The following is a 21226-nucleotide window of genomic DNA, read 5'->3' as shown; positions in this document are numbered from 1 at the left end:
CACAGCCACATCCTCAAAAAGTAATTGTGTATCATGTACCTACATATTTAAAGTTTCCTTGATTTTAGGGTGAAGGTTAGAGATCTTAAAACTATCATAGGTTTTCAAATATTGCTCTATTTTACAAGGTTTCTTATTTGCAAGTTTTGTGTTTTGTTTGTAATGAAAAATTCTCAGAGTTATTTGAGTTACTAGTAATCATCCTTATTGTTTCCAACTAATTTTGAGTACTCTCATAATGTAGGGTTAGTAATTTTATTGAAAGTTCAGAACTGATGGGTAAAGCAGTTCCTCTTATCACTAGTGGTTTGTGTGTTTCCTTTCCTGTCCATTCTTTTGTCTGCTTGTTTGTTGTACTCATGTTTGTGTTTTCATACCACTCGGTTCCTTTCTTCTCTTTTTCCCCCACTTAGTCATGCGTGCCTTTAGAATATTGTGTGATTGATATTCTTGCACATGTGAAATTTAACATTCAGTATTTGATAAGGTGTTCCCAACATTCAAAACTATTCATTGTGTTTATGAAACCACCTGTATGGTGAGGTCTCACTTTGCTGTGTTTGGAAGTTTTCCCTGTAAAGACCTGAGTAAATGTTTTCATTCAACAACAGCAATGACGATATTAATAATAATATGGTGTTTACATTATTTAGTATTTTCTTACTATGTTGGAAAAGAAGTTTAGTAATATTTATTTGAAATATAGTCCTTATGATACACAAGAAATAGAACAAATTTCCATTTTTTAAAATCAAGTGATTGAAATTGATTTAGGATGTTGAACTGATCCAGTTCATAGCATCTGGTGTCATGTTTTTCCATTGACTTTTATTTGTGAGGATGGGAATGTAATTCATGGATGGAAACAGTTAGTCTCATGTAGGGACTGACAAGGTGACCAAACTGTGGTATTTTAGTTAATTATTTGAGAATTTGCTATCATGAAAAGCTGAGATTTTTGGAACAACCTTTGCATTGCACCTTAGGAAAGTTGTAGGTGAATTTTTTTTTTTATTTGTTTACTTTAGTTTTACATTGACAATATTATGTCCTTTTAGATTTGATGCTTTCATCCCAATGCTTGTAAATGTCTTAATATTTACATAATTTCATAATTCTATTGTTAGTTGTTTGTATTTATAAGTGTAAATGATGTGTAGTAACTATGTAATTTTTTTCAATAATCAGTTATTATGAAATATTGCATGTCCTCAAAGCTTCTGCTCTAGAAACAGTCATTATTAGTTCCTTTGAAATAATGCATGTCCTCAAAGCTTTTGCTCTAAAAACAGTCATAGCATGATGGTTAGATTCGCAGAGAAAAGAGCCAGTAATAATGCATTCAAATTACAGAGATAGGTTTGCTCCAGGAAGCCACTCAGCCTTTGCTGAGGCTCTTCCCCTCTCACTTGATTGCCTGTTGATGTAAGAAAGATGATTAGTTATATGTACCAGATATTCATAATTAAGATTATTGTACGAGTTCAGCAATTAAAATTACTTTTAATGTCATAGTATGACAGTACTCCACTTATCAGTTGGTAAGATTTACTAAAGAATAATTTGCATTAAGCTGGCCATTTCAAACAGTTCAAACATAGACAATAAATTTCTACTAGAAGTTTGTAAATGAATGAATTTAATGTTGCATTGAAGAAGGAAAGTCATCTCTGTGAGTTGAATACATTGCCTGTGTTGAAAGACATGCTTTCCCTTACTGACTTGTTGGAGATTGAGCTTGGTTTTTATTGGTATTTATTAGTATTATTGACTGGTAACCAGGGTACTGTCATAGAGTTAAACTAAGGAGATTAGACAAAAGCAAAGCCTAATCAGCAATGAGGAATTAGCTTCTTGATGCAGATCATCATTCATAATTTGAATATATTGGATGGGGTGCATCTGTCCCTTGCAGTATCCAGGGAAGAATTCATTAACCCTTCAGCATGTTGATAAAATTTAGTGTGCATGTATCTATATTTCTTAATGAATGTAGCAATATCTTGGTTGATCCTTAGTTCTAAGTTTGTAGCAGGAGGGCAGATGAAGCTCCTGGACCATTGTTAGTGTATTCAATTTACACCACCCAGATGTTTTTTAGGTAGAATGTGTCTCAAAACTGTTCCATTTTCAGGTGTTCAATTTTCAGCATGACTTGCACACATCTTGCCTGAGGTTTATGTAGTAATTTCACTAACTTTTCATTCACAGGCTCTTCAGTTGCAGCTTCCTTGTGGTGTTGTATGTTAATTCTATTACATAACATTCCAGGATGTTTTTTGTCTTCCTTTCACAGATAGCATCAAGTGAGTCTGGTGATTGCTAGGATTCATAATTTATGTTGTCTTTAAATGAAATTTAAAACTTTTATTAGATAATTTTGGATTGAGTATAGTGAAAAAAGATCTTTTTAAGGAAACTCATAGATAGGAACATGACATTAGTCAATCATGTTTGAAGAATAGTGAGTTTGCAACACATTTACTATTAGTTACTGCAGCTCACACCAGAGCCATGAAGGAGATATTCAGACAAAAGGGCTAAAGCCAAGTCTTCAGTTGGCTAATAGTACTTTTTAAAAGAAGCTAAAATGACAGATTGGAGTGGCATTTAAGTTATAGAAATAATGAAAATTTTGCTGTGTAGGTGAGATAAGCAAACCTGCAACTGTTCCTAATTCCTTGTTTTTTGTACTTCTCTTTCATCCCAGTTTTAGTCATTTTATATTCTCATTCACAATGTAATGTTTCTCTTTCTAATGCACAAATTTTGAATACAACTTTCACTTCCAATTTTCTGATTTGTATTTATGTGTGCATCATCTTGGCTGGTCAAAGCATCCTCTAAGTATATATTGTTGTGTGTTATGTGATGGCACTTATATTTTATTATGCCTCACTTTGCTAAGTGACTACATTATCTTTGGGTCTGTCCATCCACCAGCCTTCTTAGATGATGTCCACTAATTGTTGTTGATGTCTTCATTCTGATGTCTTTGTGTATGTATCTTCTATTACAGTGTGATTTTCACTTTAGAATCACTTTGCATAAAATGAAGTGCACACACACACACACACACCACTCACACACACACACACACACACACACACACACACACACACACACACACACACACACACACACGTAGTGTAGTGGTTAGCATGCTCGACTCACAATCGAGAGGGCTGGGTTCAAGACCCGGTGCGGCGAGGCAAATGGGCAAGCCTCTTAACGTGTGGCCCCTGTTCACCTAGCAGTAAATAGGTACGGGATGTAACTCGAGGGGTTGTGGCCTCGTTTTCCCGGTGTGTGGAGTGTGCTGTGGTCTCAGTCCTACCCGAAGATCGGTCCATGAGCTCTGAGCTCGCTCCGTAATGGGGAAGACTGTCTGGGTGACCAGCAGGCGACCGAGGAGGTGAATTACACACACACACACACACACACACACACACACACACACACACACACAGTCTGAATTTGATATGATTCTGATGCTCCAGAGCATTGTTTTCATGAACATAAACATTACCACTAAGGGAATTTCAAACCTCTAGTTGCCTCTTACTGTGGATTGTTCAGCCTCTGACATAATTCAGACAGTGGGTTGATAATGTTTTGTTTCAGACACTTCCTTCTTAACTCATGATGCTCAATGTGTTTTATTTTCATGGTTGAAAAGAAATATGTCACAGTCAGAGGTAATTTGTCATTGGTTTTACTATACTTACACATTGTTACTAGTGTAAGTCTTCCTGCAGTTGAGGAGGAGCTTCCATATCAAGCTGTGTGGCTTAGGTGGTGTGGTGTGGTGTGGTGTGGACTTGGGCAGGAGCAATTCTTTTTCAAAACATGGAGATATGACCATTGAAGTTCAATTATGACAAGATTGTAATTCACTACAAAATGTATTTCTCAAGGTCTATATAAAGAGATATTCAGTCTCTTCATTCATGTCCTGAATAGTATTTACTAGTGTAGGAAAATTTTATGATAGTTGAACTAAATGTGTCATGGCTTCTTCATTACTAGATACAGTCATATTCTGATGAACACAATCAGATTGTAATTCATATGTATATTGAATTTAGTGAATAATGCTTTCCTTTATCATTGATCACCTCCATTTTTAAAGTTAAAATAGAGTAAATGTAAAAATTGCTTTGCTCAATATTCCAGTTCTGTAGTTATCAACATGCCAGTGAAGAGGAGTCAACCAAGGCAAAGAGTGCATGCACACCTCATCTCAATCATATATTGATTTTGGAGTTTGTCACATAGTAACAGGAACTGAAATTCTTTGATAAACTCATCATAGGATAAGCCACACAGCCTATATTACATTTGGGTAAAATATATGCATGAGTTTTTTCTGCTGTCATCACTGTAGGCAAAGCATATCTTCTGTGAAGTGAAGGCTTCAGACAGGTGTGCTAGGTCATTTATGAAGGCCAGAGAAAACCTTACAAGACTGACAGGTTTGCAGAGCATTGCTGTTCCATCAATCCTTTCAATAACATTGTGACAAGAAACAGAGATGTTATTGTTCACATCTACCTTAATAACTCTTCTTCCCCTATTCTTTTGATGTGAAATGTCCTCAATGTATTTTTATCATTTTCTATGCAGACAAAGTCCCAGTCTTTTTTAAAGGTAACTCTCTCTTTATTAATCTCAGCCTTGTTGATGTTAATTGTTGTGAGTGCATGACTATAACTGGCAATGACACCAGTGTGGCTCTTGGTGGCATGCCTTTTCAGTTTTATGGACTGTTGTAATAAACAGTGTGGGGAGGGTTTACTTATCAGTTGCATATGCAAAAAGAAACTCGTGTTAACATTCTGAAGTTAGTGAACCCAGAACTTGACTGCAATAAAGTCACTGGTGTCATTGCCTAGGCCCAGTATTGTGCATGGAGATATAGTGCTTGAAGTGCCTTTCTGTAGCAGGGGATGAACAAACCTGCCTGGGCCACAGTTTGCTAGTATGGACTGTAGTTTGCCTGACAGACTCTTAGTGGCGCCTTTACTTATGGTAAGAATGTTTGAGTTCTTATTAGCTTTATGGTGTATTTATCTTTAATCTTTGTACTGTAATGATGGTGCCATTGCAATCATAAACTGAAATTAATGATGCCGTGATTTACCAGCACAGTAAGTCTTAATAGGGTGCTCTTTCTGTAGCCATCATGTATTGCTTTTTCAGCTGGATTGCAAGTTTTAGAAGCTTATTTGTGCTATTAGTACAAGAAATAACATTTATGTATTATGTTGCATTGTTGTGAATGCAGGCTGAGTGTCTTGATTTATGTCTTGTCATTGATTTTCACCGAGATAGGTGAAGATGATGCCTTTAATGAGAAGCATTTTATTGGACAGACCATACATGTTAAGAAGCTTTAGTGATTCACTTATAGGTGAATGTGAGGTTCACATGATTCAAAAGTGTTTACAAAAAGACTTGTGCAGACTTCAAGTATTCCTCTACTTTGAAGTTTTGTAATTTTTGGAGGATTTTGATGGGCATCATCTGCAGTGCAGAGAAATAGCTACATATATCCTGTAGTGGCTGCAGAAGTATTGTGCTCAGTCTGTAGCAAGCTTTGATCTCAGTACTCAGAATCTCCAGCTTCTGTGCATCAACATTGTTGAAAACTGTATGTATTAGTGCAAATATGAATAATGAATATTAATCATGTGTTGAAAGACTTTGTGTTTGTATGTATGCATTTTGGTATGGCTGTGGATAGAATTATTGCAAGTGATAGCATGGCCTGGAAAGAGCATTTTTTTTTATTCGCTATTTGTTTGAAATAAGTATTCTTAGGCATTTCTATTAACATTTTTTTTTATTATAGGTACAAACATATAGATGCTCGTATAATATATTTTTGGAGTGCTTATTGTAGTACTGAGATAACTACGTATACCCAAGAGTGTTTTGTTACTAATAGAGTTGATTATGCAGCTAACCTTGTTGACCTGTGCCTCGCATTCCCACAGAACTCCTCCATCGCCAACGCCAGCAAAAGCGTCCCAATGCTGCTCACACCCTCCCCCGTGTCTAACCTTGGCTCAAGGAGACAGTCCACATGCTCTATCACCTCCCTGGGTGGCTTGGATTCTCGCCGTTCCTCTGCTGCTTCCATCGGCAACCCTCTTGGATCTTCATATAAGTCCCATCGTCGTCCCTCGGCCCTCATCTCCAACTCCTCCAGTGGTAACCTCCTGCAGCAGTTGTCGGCCGGCGTGGTGAGTACAGTGAGTATACCCCAGACACACCATCTTGCCTGTGTCTTGTGGCATTCCGCCTGTTGCTCAGTAGGTGGCATTTTTCTCTTGGTGGTTCTTGGTTGTTCCTGACAGGAAGTATTACAGTTTTGTATGCATATCAGTCTTCTTTAGTGTATGGTGATACAGATTTTCTGAAGGTTTTCTCTCATTGTTATTCAATGAATATTAACCCTTACCTTCCAGGAGATTTCCATCTCCATCTCCAGAGAAAATGGTAAACTTAGAAAATGCCAGAAAACAGTTTAGATTATAAAAATCCACTTCTCTTTGTAATTCTGTATACAGTGATGTGCTTTCCAGCTCACTATGACTTGTGAGAGTAAAGCTATCACCTTATCAAAATTTCCTCCCCTGGCCACGGTGTAACCTGTCAAGCGGAATAACCCTGAAGTCCAATAACACTGTGCAAATTCTCTCTCTCTCTCTCTCTCTCTCTCTCTCTCTCTCTCTCTCTCTCTCTCTCTCTCTCTCTCTCTCTCTCTCTCTCTCTCTCTCTCTCAGCCATGAATATGTCATGTTGTTCTGAAATGTTCCCCTTGCTCTGTGGAGGCTACATTCCAGCAGTGTGCCACAGGGGTTGCCAGATATTGCCACGAGGGTGGAAAGAAGCTTAATGAGATGAATCTGAACATAGCCAGTGGCAACTCAGCTGGTGGAAAGAGTTGCTAGATACTTACACTCACCCTCTGACTTGAGTAGGCACAAAGGCAATACAAATGTGTGGTGTAAAAAATCATGATTACCGAAACGATTACCAGCTCCCCAGATGTAGCAATACAATCGTTCATGAACGATCACCGTATATTAAGGGTTAAGGGTACATGCAGTGCAATGAAGGACAATACTTTTATCAACCTCTTACATATGACTGGGAAGTTAGAGGTACAGCTGCTGCATGAATATATCTTGGTATCATAATATAAGGAAAATTTACACATGTAAGACAGCTTGTAGTTTCATCTTGCACCATGACATCACTGAGAGAAAAGAGTGATGATGCAACAATCCAGCTCACTGTGCATGTCAATAAAGCATTCATTGCTCATCAAGCTGGCACATCTGCTGCTGATTTGTTCCTACACTGTTGTCTCCTATTTAAATATCTGGAGTCTTTTTCACTTTTATTTGATTAGCTTGGGTACAGCGTAGTGCAAAAATATCAAGGTTTTTTTATATTCATAGATTTATATTCATTGCACAGCTGAGTGTTAGCGGGTCTTTGTTAGGACTGGCCAGTGTTATCTGATTTCATAATAGAGTGTCGCTTACATGTTCAAATCTTTATTGTGCTCTTTGTTTGGGAATGGTGATGTTTTGTTTATCATTGAAATGCTGGTGTAGAAATGTTATGCACAGGAATAGCCATTGTTGTGTCCAAGTATTAGCATATGAATTGCAAGTGTGTCATATAGCACTTCACTTTGTAGTATATTGCCAGCACATACAAAATGTTTTAATATAACATGGATGTGTATTTCTATGATATGTAATAGTGACCACTGTTATGATTAGCTTGAGTGTGATGAGTGTGTTGCTTCTAGCTTAGGAATGACTAGTGTTGTTATTAGCTTAGGAGTGATGAGTGAGTTGCTTCTAGTCTAAAAGTAATGAGTGTTATGGGTAGTCTAGGAGTGACCAGTGTGCTAAATCTATCTTCAGAGTGACCAGTATTATAGCTAGCTTAGGAGTGACTTGTTTGCTGCCTCTAGTTTAGGAGTGAGCTGTAAGTTAACCCAGTGCTTAGGGTGTGGATATGTTTGTTGCTTTCTGCCATCTGTCATCTCTGTGGAGCCAGTGCATGGTTGTGGCTGGTGCAACTAAGTAATTAGTGCTTCTGGAGTAGTTAAACATATGAAACAATATCTTAACAGATCTGACCATAACCATAACTTGCACCAGAGCACTTGGATATTTGATAAAGTAGACTTTTGAATCCCAAACCTTTGAATATATTAACCAAATATGAACTTTCACACACACAATAAAACCAAAAGAAGTAATGCTGAAGAACTGTAAGATATTGTGTAATGTATGGAGTTTACAACACAGCATGGATGATTAAACTGTATTGATTCTCTTTGTTTTCATTGCAGTACCAGCTGTTCTCCAGTAAATCATAAGCAAGATCTGATCCTGCAGAAAACATGTCAACGATTCACCACGCTCGTATGGAAAGATGCATAAAGGTAACCTCAGAACACAGCCACATCAGAACTATACCTTGTAGTAAACTTGAGAGTGAATCTAGTAGAAGCAAATGGAAAAAGCTAGATGGGAAAAAAGTGAGTCAGCATCTAGGAAACTGTTGAGCCTGGAAGTGACTTGAGACAGGGCAGTTCTGTGTGGCTGAGGAGAACAAAACAATACATGTAATACTGTGATTGTCATGTACATTGATATAGCTCAAGTTGACTACTGTACTCGAGGCAGCGGGATGCAGTTGCAAGTGGAGAGACTGACGTTTTGTATGCTATGTAGGTTAAGGTGTCCAGGTTGTATATGTAAGATGACTGTAATGGGTGGCAGGACTGAACGTGTGTGTGACAGTGAGTGGAGGTGGTTACTGCAGTGGTACTAACTAAGTGGTAGTTGGTGGTAGTATGTGTAGTTGGTATTGTGGATAATGGTGATGGCTGTGGTAGTGGTGGTTCCTGTAATAGTTGACAGGCATGGAGTCATCATGCAGGATGTTAGTATATGCCATAGGAGGAAGTGGATGCCATGAGTCATGCTGTGGTCTTACTCAAGGTCACGCAGCACTTCTCTCAGCAACACTCCATCACTAGCACTGTCAGCACACTTCCTCAACACTTCAACTTTTCCATCATGGCAGATATTCTAGCCTACACTCTCTTTTCTCTAAAATTCACTGTGCAGATTGAGTGGCATTTATTTTTAGCATCATACCACTTTGGCCAAACAAAACTTTCCAGCTTACTGCCGTAAGTAACCAGTTATCCCATTGTTATTTTAGGGATCTGCCACAGTGAGAGTTACTCTGCACTATGTTCATATGAAAGTGTAAAGTTTAGTCCAATGTCTGAATTCATTACTCAGAATCCAGTCTGAAATATCAAAGGAATTGAAAGTAATGATAATAATAATGACAATAATAATGATAAATAATGCATCATTAGATTCCACTTAGAATTGTATCTGTATCAGTAGCAGCTAAATTTACAATTGTGATATCTGTGTATTAAAAAGTTGGTTATGGTTGATAGATGAATGAAGAATAAGAAGCACCACCACCTTCAACTCCCTGACAGGGATGCCATGTGCTGGCATGATGGTCATTTGCATGGTGCTGCACAGGATGGGTAGCTGTGAATGTTTTGCAGAGCAGCAGGTTGAAATTGTTAGATGTCTCTCAAAATTGCAAATTAATTTATCTATGTCAATGAAGACAGTTTCTAAAACTGTGTGGGAAAGGTATGACAAATAATTCTTGTTGTGGATGATAATTATATTCTTCTCTGATGGATTCTATAATATCAGTTTTCTCAAATTAACCAAAGCATATCACATACTGGAACTGTTTGTGAGACTTGGATGCACATTTAATCACAGACTATACAATAAGGTATGAATTTATATTACTATATATTTGCACTCCTCAGCTGTTCTTGTGTTTGAGGGCCTTGCAGAAGACCAGCTTGAGAAAACTCTTTGGTGAAACACAGTTTTTCATTACCTTCTGTCTTAGGGTTGTTTTGCCTCATTAACATTTCTTTTCACACCACTCATTAAGATCAAACATGAAATTATATAAAGATGCATCTCTGAGTATTGCCTACTTGAATTAGATTATATTTCCACAATATTAGAGTGAAATTTTTGTAACAGGAACAAATATGCATTACTGGTATAGGTTATACTTACCAAATTGAATTGCCACTAAAAGAGGCCTCTCATGGAATGTTGTTCCAGACTGTTTTTATTTGTAGTAACAATGAATTTCAATGAATCATTTACTTGCATTCATAAAGTCTCTGGTTCATGATTTTAAAAGTACAGCATAATTGTACCTCCAAGAATCTCTCTGGGTCATGATTTAAAAGTACAGCATAATTGTACCTCCAAGAATCTCTCTTACTACACCACTACCTCCTGTGATGCTGGCTGGGTCTCTGTCTGATATTTAGTCTTAGGTGGGACACAGGAATAGGATACATTGGTTCATTACATCTTATTTGTTGGTTTATTAGATCTTTATTTATTTATATACCAACTGTCCCATTGCAGTAGTTGTCCCTTGAGCTAGACAGAATATTTGCTGCATCCTGGCCATGTATTTCCTTTTGAACTCCCAAATTAGATACAAGGATGTCTTTCTAGAATATGGGCGCATTTTTCTTCTTCAGGACATAACATTCACAATGTTGCATTATTTTCATTTCATGAAACAATGTTTTCCTTACAAGACTTCTGTATCACTTTTTTTAATTACTATTTTTCAGAGAAAGTTACAAGTAAACACACTAAAGCTTATTGTGGGTCATTCCAAGATGTGTTAGATGATGTGTAGTCTTCAGTCTTTCCACTGAACAATGTCTCTTCTTGGTAATGTCATGCTACTATTACTTGTCTAGTGGTGTGTGTGTGTGTGTGTGTGTGTGTGTGTGTGTGTGTGTGTGTGTGTGTGTGTGTGTGTGTTACTTCTAGTGGACAAATATATTTTTCTGGCAATTTCTGAACTATAGTACTTCTGAAAATATAGTGGAGTATGTATTTACTTCTTGGTAGTGGCTCTTTTTTATGTATTAAGCGATACTGAAGATTGTAAACTTTCCCTCTGAGGGTTTACTGTCACTATATCAGGTTGTTTTATTTGTGGATGTAATACCACATCACATATTTAAGAGTTTTATTAAGTTGTGTGTTATAGATAGTCACTTTTAGATGCTTGATAATAGCAAAGTAAACTCTCTAGATTTATGCATAATTCCTATGAAATAACTGTTACTAAAGCTCTCTGGTGCTAATCTAGGTATAGTTACTGTTCTGTATTTTCCCCTAGATGTTAGGGATAAGCATTGAAGTTCATCATGGCAGTGTGATGGTGATACGATATCCTCCTCACCTTGAGATTGTGCTATTCTTACTTTTCTATGGAATCCTTCATTTTTAAGGACACTACAAACACTTAGCATTAGGATGTTTTAGAGCAGAACTCTGATGTGTGTTTGTGCATCCTATGACACTCTGTAGCTTAGAGCGAAGTGTTCCCTGCCGAGTTCTATGAATGCCAAGATGTTGTGTGCGTGTGTGTGTGTGTGGTGTGTAGCGCGTGTTTGCTGTGCAGCCTCACACAGGTCTGTACTGCAACACCCACAACCTACAAGTTTCTGAAACACAAAGGTTGAAGTGTGGACCTCCCTTTCCCTGGTCCACTACTGCTGTTCAGATTCTATGCTGCTGATTGCTGCACTTGTCGTGTGTTTTGTGCATACGTTTTGCAGCCAGCAATTAGAAAGTATCTTCCAGGAGACTAGTCATCTTCTAAGGTTTATCTCACTAAGTATGGTAGAAATTCTTGGTAGACTGCAGGCAGTAGATGAACTAGAACAATGTATTGGCTTACTTGCTTCATTAGTTCTTTGCATATTGGGGGTGTGCTAGAAGAAAGCTAATGTGTGTACTTTTGATACTTGATCTCAGCTATTCTTATTTATCTATTTATTCAGTACAGTATTCATAATGCTGTGGTGTATCTTGGTAGTGATTCTATTCCTATGTATTAAGTAATTTGTTTTCCAATGACTTAGTCCTTCTGTATGTGTGTGTGTAGGCAGTCGGTAGAGATCAAGCACTCTAATTACTGCTTTCTTCCTTTCATTGCACAATGCTTTGTGAATATTAACTTGTAAAGTGACTGCCAGGAGTAGCTAGGTAAATATTCTTAAAGCGTGCAGAAAATCAAATGATGAATTAACAATGCCTGAATATCCAAATGGATGTGTGAAAATGGGAGCATTTCAGTCCTTAAGTGTCGTTTTTACCTGTTGTGTGATATGGTGCAGTGCAGTGTGTGGGGGTGGCGTGTGTCGTGCATGAATTTGTGTATCTTTGCAATGATCTACATTCGTTACAACTACAGGGAAAGGAGTCCAGGAAAAGCTATTTTACAAATTTCTTCAGTTTATGTTGGGAGACAAACTGTTAATTTAAAGATACTCACCTGAGCCTAATTCAAAACTTTTTCTTCTGTCCAAACTTGAATTTGTTGGTAATTTCAGAGGACTCTTTTTCCTTGTGGGTTTTCTCAGAACTGATAGATTTCATTCTGCCCTCATTATCCTGCATCCTTGTGTTTCTTTGTAACTGATTAATCTTTTCTTGAGACTTACATTGCACTTTCAGCTTCCTAGATGTATTTCAACAGCATAAGAATTTTTATAATTAATGAAAAGGTGTATGAAAATAATCTGGAGACATAATCTGTTCATGTCTTACAATACAATTGATTTTCCCTTTTTTATGTGGCAATAATTGAATTCTGAATATAGTAGATTTATAGTTTTCACATAAGAGAATAAAAGATTTGGGAAATAAGTAGCATTCAATCCAGCTTCATCTTTGCATCTGGATCATTGTAGTGCTACTTTCAGGACAGTGTGATGCGTGATTTTCCATTAAGCTTGCCGAGGTTATCTTGATTATTCTTGAAGGCTGGTGTGGTTGAGTCAGATGGATGAATATTTATGATGGTTGATGAGCAGTAGCACCTCTTGCCTGTGTAGCTAACTTACCACTAGACCTTTACGTCTGACATGTACTTAATAGTGTAGACCTTTTGAGTTATTTCATTTGAAATTATTTTCAATTCTGTATATTGATGTTGGTGATTTAAAACACAAAAATTTCAAGGTTTATTATTAAGTATTTATAGATATGAATATTTTTCTCGCAAATTGTTAAACTGTCCCTTTGATCTTAAATCACCAATATCTGCAATACAGTGTGAGCAATATAGTAATTTATTTCATGAAGTAGTCATCACAGTTTGCCCTGTGTCCCAACAGTTTCATAGTTGCAAATATTCTCATGCAACTTAATGTAAATCATAGCATTGTGTTGCTCCTATGATGCACAGTGTAAGCATTTGTCTTTGGAATTCTTATTTGCTTATAGGAAGCCATTTATCTGATGGAAGTGTTTCTCCATTCTGATTGAAACCCAGCGACCCATTCCTAGCTTAGTCCATGCAGTTCATATGAAATTATTAGGGTCTTAGGCAAAAAGTAGGAAATAAGCCAGTTTGCCATAGATTTCCCGCACCAAAGTCAAAACTCTCTATGCATGAATGAATGAGTTTGTTTGATGATTGAGTTTAAGGTGTTTAACAATAATATAGGTGACCACACCTGTCGTTTGTGATTATTTTGTCACTTTTCCCTAACCTGCATTTCCTCATCCATGATGAGCTATAAGTATGCACAGCAGCATTCATTGTAGCTCATCTTTATTCCTTGTAGAAGTCTGCACAATAAAGGAAGCTGTGAAATGACTTAGTAGTGTTCACAGGCACCAGGACAGTCCAGTGCACCCACACATTTATCAACCATGAAGACAGCCATATCAGGATACTTGTCTTAAATTATAAGTTATCTATTTCAAATATATATATATATATATATATATATATATATATATATATATATATATATATATATATATATATATATATATAACTAAACTGTCTGTTATGAAATCGTTCTCATAATTGTGATGATGGAAACTAAATCTACCACCTCCACCATTCAAATCTTCTGCTCTAGTAAATGTGTCCCTTTAACATGTAGAGATCAATGGTTTATCAGGAAGGGCCAGGAGTGAGTATTTTGTCCAGTTTAAAATGAAGACTATGTATGTAAGAAGCTTTGTTGTTATATCATAGAACTAGTTTGCCCAGCAGTGTGAACATTATAACTGAGTAAGGACAGTGTCCAAGCTGAGTGGGCAGTATGTGAATGTGAAGGTTTTTGCCTGCATTGTGCAAGTCTCTTGGTGTCAGCATGAAAGCATGAGTTGAGTGTTTTTTCTAGTGCAGTGTGTGTAAATAGGCTCCTGTTTTCCTTTTCTCCTTAGCATTTTTTCCCATGTGTGTTCTGGTGTGTCGTGTGTACGCCTGCGTGCATCCAAGTACCTGCTGGGTCTCGAGGGCACTGCAGCTCCCCACAACCTGAGGCTGCCAGCAAGTCCTGTGCAGCATTGCAAGTATCTGCGAAGGAATAGGCTTGGAGCAGTCAGCCAAGGTAAAGTTCATGTAGCAATGGGTACCTGTTGACTTTTACTGCATCCACTAATAAATTTGATGTAGACATTAGAGGGTGATGGAAATTGTTTATCTCCTCTTATTGATATTAATTAGTAATTTGTTTGGTATGTAATACTGTATGGGTCTTACTAACTAACTGCAAAAGGAATTGAAGGGGTGGTGTCCAAGTGATTGAAACTAAATTACATCACTCCAATGTCATTTCTTAAGTGTTGCTGGTGGAATGCTTCACACAGTCCCATTAGTGGTGCAAGAATCAGACAAATGTGTCTTATAAGTATGTACTGAATTGACATAGAAGTGGCAGCATAACATCTAATGGAAGTAACTGGGCTGGCTGATTGACAATGTGTGAAGTAAATAGTAATCAGGGCAGCAAGCAGTAGTGATTGTGCGTGTGACGTGCCACGAGCGCCCCTCTCACACTTCCACTTCCATAATCATAATCACACTGTGCGGCCTCTCGATCCCTCCTCTCTGTGGCGAGGTAGGCAATAATGAGCTCAATGTGTTTGTACCACTGTGGTCATTGCCGTGCTGTCCGTCTAAGTGGATGTCAAGGGCCGGCCATGTGCTGTTCAGTTGAAGTTTTGCTTATTTATTTCATGGAAGGATGTAGTAAGTAGAAAAGTAATACCAGTTGGTCTTATGTTGATTGGCATTTCAATGTTGGAATTTTGTTATGAGGTGAATTTTGAGAAGTAATGGATAAAATTGAAAACAAGTAACTACTTATCTCTAATATTGAGTTTAGGCAATTATTTTGTTTGCACAAGTATTACCTTTATTGCACATTAGTAATGGCACAATCTGTTGCACAGTTTCAAAGTTACATCGATAAATATTCTGCTTTCACCTAATTACCCTACATCTTGTGTCTGTTTGCTGAACATATAACCTTTTAAATAAAAGTTGATTTAACAAAAAAGGCAGATTCTTGATTCCTGTATGTGACATCTTAACCATTTTTGACATATTTGTAAATAATTTCTATACTAATATAGGCAACTGGTTTTCATGTATGAAAGTTTAAAGATAAATATGTAAAAATGATTTCATAATTGATTTTTATATGGTTTCATAATAATTCATACTAAGTGCAGTATACAATAATTCCTCCTTGTTAACATTCAAAACTAGTCTAAATATTTCTTAAATATTCATATTTCAAGAGCATATTGGACCTTATGCACACAATACCTAGAGCCCAATATTGCTAATCTTCGGCACTGTGGTCTCTTGTGCCTGATCTAACTCTGAGATAGAACACTTTTAGGCTGTTTTCATAGTTATGCTATATAATTAGAAACAAAAATATATAGAAACATATATACATATATATATTGTTAGTTATAATTCCTATTATATGTAAATTAACAAGAAGATTTACACTTTAAAACATACTTCTTGATCTATATTGTAACATCTATGTGTGAGAGTAATAAAGTTCCCTTGTTGCATATTGTTTTATCCATGAAGACAACCAAGAACAATCAATCCTGTACACCACCATTTTCTTCACACATTGTAGGATAATGTACTTAATTCATATTTAATGTAGGAATTTTCACACTTGCATAGTAGTACAAAGACAACTGTCACTCTCATTTGTAGTACTGTCAATGATTCCAGATGCCTTCACTTCTTTAATTTATTCATGAATTAGCACTGATAGAACTTATTACTAACAGCTTTAAATTAATTAGGAAAATACATATTATTGACTTAATTGTATCGGAGTCATTTATCATGCTATCTTTACTGTCCTGTGATACCAAAAGTCATCAATAAGGAGTCTTCTGAAGTTTTATCTGGGTTGTATCCCGTCTTCGTGTGGCATCATCTTTGCTGATTACTGTTTTGTGCTCTCTTATATAAGAAATCTTGTTGTTTATCCCTCTGGGTCTTCCCTTCTGGAGCTTCAATATGTATCTCATTTTATTCTGTTTAAATAATTTTCTTTGTATATTATTCATGATTTACATGTCTCATATGTGCAAAATTGTATTTTCTTTTCATTCTCATCATTCTTGTGCAAGACCTCCACATTCCTTGTATTTATAGAAAGGCACTAATAGTAGGCAATGGCAGGCCTCTGAATTTTAATTATTCTACCACGTTTAGTCCATTGTCACTAATCATCATTGAAAAGTAATAAAGATAATGGATTTCCCCATAAATAGCAAAGGTCACTTTATTAAAGTATGATGCACTCAGGCCTAAAGGAGCTCATCTACCAATGAACATTGTTTTTTCTTGTCTAATGTTGGTATTTATTACAGAAATTTAAAAACTTATCAGAGCCTCAGTGAGTTGCAACTTCCTTGCAGCTCTGAATTTGCATACCAAGGCTGTTTCAGAGCAGTGCTGTCCGACCCTCATTACCTGGTCTTTGAGGAGTATGCAGGTGTACTCTTGAGTGAAGAGTCTCAAACAGCAGGATCAGGTATCACTTAAGTATTGTGTTTATTTAACTGAATTTGTATTCTTGTGGTAACATACTGTTTTAAAGTTTCTATTAGTATCTTAAATGCATTTTTTTCATTTCCAGTGTGCAAGTTAGTGGATAGCAGGATGCCCAACAGGTCAGAGGCAAGAATAAACATTATTATTCTAATGTGAGTGACCATCCATACCAGACACTGGTAGTGGGTAAGCTTTAAGGGAAACCCGCTACTCGTGTCCAGTATGGCAACTTGTAAGGTAACGTGCTTATTCTTACCTGCCATGTTTCACACAGGTAATTTTTACATCTGGCATGCCACATTCTTTTTAGGAACTCCTTCACAGCTTCAATCATCTCTTCTACACAGTCCCAGCAAGAACACCATCTATTCATTCCTTTTCTGTCTTCACTTAGAGATGATGCAAGTGAAGTGCTGAAGGAACTGGGGTTATGTCAGAATTATGAATACAGGAGGCTGTGAAAGATTTCCTGGGGAAGATGTAGAAACTAGTAGTGAAATTGATGATTGTCTTCTGTTTGCTGTTTTTTTTTTTTTTCTTTTTCCCTGACAGGAGTTGGTGACACAAAGGGCTGTAACATCAAGATCAAGGCATGTGAAAGATGTATGATCTTGTTCCATGCGTACTGAGTTGGAAAGAAGGATGCAAACATTAACGTCCTGGTGTTCCTGTGCAGGCAATGTTTCAACAGCAGCATAAATGAGTGGGGAAATGGCATACTTGGAAGAGAGGAAACTAACCAGGCAAGTGAATGTGTGAAGACTGGTTGTATGTATGTGAGAGGATGGGGTGTGGGAAAGTTTGGGGATGTACACAAGGAGCTCAGTGAGTGGAAGTTCAAGGAAGTCAGGTTTACCAAGACTCACCTGAGAGATGTGTGAATGGAGGAATTTAAGTATACCATGATAGGAAAGAGGTGTGAAACACGAGACACTGCAAGGAGGCATAGCCTTACTCTACAAGAAAGGAAGAGGACTGAAAGTAGAGAAGAATGATGTGGGGAAGTGTGAAAGCAGTGAAGATGTGGTGGCAATGAGAGTTGAATATTAGAATAAGTGGCAGAACAGAGAATAATGTAGTCGTATATGTAACTCTTACAAGAGAAAGAGCTGATAGGAAGAATAGGAGGAAGTATGACATACTTAAGTTCATTGTGAAGGAGCATAGGAAGGAAAGAGTGCTTGATATGATGACATGAATGTGCACATAGAGATACTGAGGTGAAGTGGGTGGGACTGAATATATGGAAGAATGAGGTGGAAAAAAAAGAGTACTCTGTAATGGTACAAGGAAAAAGAGACCCTGATGTATATGAGAGGTGGTATGATGGTAGCCTGGATAGCGATCTTCTCTTCCCAGCTAAGGCACAGTGTATAAATATGAATGCAAGGAGCTGCAGATGGTCTGAGTCCTGCAGCAAAGTGTGCCACATGCATGACATGGAAGAGGATGAGTTAGTTGGAGCATGTGGTGCTGGAGTATGAGAGGTATGAGAAAGAGGAGGGAGATGATTCAAGTGATTCTGATTGAATTAGAGCATAATTGGGATGAAAGAGTGATGAAAACAGGGAAGGAATGGAAAGTGTTGCTGTTGGGACTGTAAAGAGACAAGTGAAAGCATGAAGGCTGCGAAGGAGTTTCTAGAGAAAACGTGGGATGCTAAATGTAGTGAACAGGATACTGCTCTTTTTTTATGCTTGTCTTATTTGTCCGTGACAGGTGTTGCAATTCAAAGGCCTGGCACTGAAGTGATCTCAAGTCACCTGTATCATCAAGATCAAGAGCCATGATAGAGAGCTGAGGAGCAAGACAGCCTTCTCCCTCACTGTCTGCTGGATGGAGGAGATATTTGTCAGGCAGGGATAGGAGAGGGCATGGAAAGGAGAGATGCTCCTTACCTTTCTGAATACAAACGGATGGAGTAAGGGAAAGTGGCAGTTATTGATAGAAGATGAGAGGGATTATGATGTATTAGGAGTAGGTGAGACAGCTAGGGTGGCATGACAGCACTGAGTGGAGTGAAGGAAGCAAGCTAAGTTACAGGCAGAGTCAGGCAAGCAGAAGAAAAGAAAGGAGGGATGGGTGTCATTGTGAGGGAAAAGGAAGGTAGGAATGTGGGGAGATCAAGTTAACAAGGGATATGGAAGGTAGACTAGAGAATAACAAGGCTGACATCCTATAGTTAACAGGATAGAGTGGCGAAATAGTTGTTAATTATAATAAGCGCCCACCCCTACCAGCTAGGTGTATGGAGGATGTCGACTGTGTGCCGCTGCCTAATCTAACATGTAATTTTGTTATGTGACAGGGGCTTTGGCTGGGTGTATGGCAGCAGGAGGTGGTCAAGAGAGCAAGCAAGGCTGTCATAACGGTAAGTGACCCACCCACCACTTAATTGTCCAGTTGACGCCGCGGGAGTGAGTTGGGAAGGGCGAGGCACAGCAGGTGGACCTCAAACCTTGGGCTACATAGGAGTATCGTACATAGACGAATATTATTGATGGTATATTAATACTCTATTCAAGAGGTTTATAATTTATTTGCCTAAATGAAGAAATTTATGGTGACTGCTGTTTACTGTTTTTTTTTTATCATTCTATTCTTGATATTAAGTATGTATAGATGTATATATTTATGTATATATGTAATATCACACTGATAAGACCCACACACGCAGAACACTGCTCCCATACACCCAGACACACTCAAACCACACACACAAAAAAAAAATAATAATAATAACCCAAAACACCATACAACACCTCAAAATACCAACAAACGCCCAAAACTCAATAGAAACACCCAGTATTCACTAAAACATCTCCCACACCACAAAATACTAAAGACACTTCAGACACACTCAAACCTTTTCAAACACTATCTCAAAACGCGTCATATAACGCCTGTGAATGCCCCAAACAATCAAAACACTCCTTATACTCAAACACACTCCCACAACACTCAAAGTACGTGAAATATACTTAAGATACACACTTAACACACACTGAAAACACCTCACACACACTCAAAATACCCTAAACTCGCTGAAAATACCATGCAGCTACCGACTTAGACACCTTAGATATACAACCTGAATGCATTATAAAGAACGGCAAGATTACACGGGAGACTTGGCTAATTATTATGGCCTGGTTCCTCCTCCTCTTTTTCCTGGATAGATTTCCATCTCTTTCACTCTCATATGGAAAGGAAACGTAAAAGTAAGTGAATGGCCTGAAAAATACCTTATATAAATGAAGGTTGGGCGCTGTGTAGGGACGTGGTGAAGGTAGTAATGCTGTCTTGGCTTGCATTGCTGGAATATGAAAACACTTCACTTTTGTCTATGTATGCATGTATATATGTGTGTGTTTGAATGTATTTAGCTTTTGAGTGTGTTTCCGAGTGTTTTGGATACATATGAGTGTGTTTTCGAGGATGTATGGCTGTGTGTTGATATGTCCGGGTGTGGTAAGACTGTACAGCCCACCGCCACCGGCCCACCACCACCACCAGCACCACTGTCTGTGTCTGTGATGGCAGTCTGTACGGTGGTACAAATGTATGTGATAAATGTCTATTGCTTCTATTATTAATGAAATACTATACTTAAACATATCTCACACATCGGTTTGTTGGTTATTTGTCTTTCTTCTCGTCATTGTGTTCAGCTTTGGTTATTTGGCGAAGCAGTAAATATTAAGTTGTTCTTAGTTTTATAGCGAGTCTTTGCATCTCCCGCTCGAAAAGAAAAATAAAACGTATCTTAAAAGGCAAAGTACGATATTTCTTTCCTTTTTTTATTTTCTTGACACGTGTATTTTTGACAATGTATTAGGGAGAATTGATAATAAATAGAGAAATATATACATATTTTCATGCATATCTATCTTATCTATCAAATATTTACATACTAATATGTCTATCTATTATATATCTACCTATCTATCCATTTATCTATCAATCTATCTAATTACCTGCTTAGCTACTTATTTGTCTATCTTCACACAGACAGGCAAATATTAACAAACTGTATTCACTCATTTAATAGTTTATTCATTAATTCACCAATTCCCACACAGAGAAATACAAGCAAGCCTGTTATGTGTTCTGTTAGGCGCCGCAATGTGTTCTGTTCAACTCGGAGTTGTGTGGTGTGTGCAGGAAACTCAAAACTAGAAACTAAGTG

The 21226-nt window shown here is 37.5% G+C and overlaps 1 protein-coding gene and 1 long non-coding RNA gene across 3 annotated transcripts in view; both read left to right on the top strand.

Moving 5' to 3' along the window:
• The window catches only part of LOC123509490 (SCY1-like protein 2), a 307200-nt gene extending 293511 nt beyond the window's left edge, over positions 1-13689 (top strand). Inside the window, exons 18-20 of one of the 2 annotated variants that reach the window (XM_045263803.1) lie at positions 4627-4650; positions 6000-6248; positions 8384-13689. In XM_045263803.1, the coding sequence (XP_045119738.1) occupies positions 4627-4650; positions 6000-6248; positions 8384-8410 (300 nt within the window). In that variant the 3' untranslated portion in view covers positions 8411-13689. Of the gene's footprint in view, positions 1-4626; positions 4651-5999; positions 6258-8383 lie in introns of both variants that reach the window. The other variant, XM_045263802.1, reaches the window with a different exon arrangement.
• A 5132-nt stretch (positions 13690-18821) lies between these two features.
• On the top strand, positions 18822-20815 carry LOC123509491. Its single transcript, XR_006676204.1, has 2 exons — positions 18822-18958; positions 19346-20815. It is a non-coding gene; the product is annotated as an uncharacterized LOC123509491 (long non-coding RNA).
• Positions 20816-21226: the final 411 nt, after the last annotated feature.

Source organism: Portunus trituberculatus, chromosome 27, assembly GCF_017591435.1.
Source record: "Portunus trituberculatus isolate SZX2019 chromosome 27, ASM1759143v1, whole genome shotgun sequence".
In the NCBI taxonomy this organism is placed as follows: Eukaryota; Metazoa; Arthropoda; class Malacostraca; order Decapoda; family Portunidae; genus Portunus; species Portunus trituberculatus.
The sequence above is the reverse complement of the archived record's forward strand: the minus strand, read 5'-3'. Positions and strand labels throughout refer to the sequence as shown.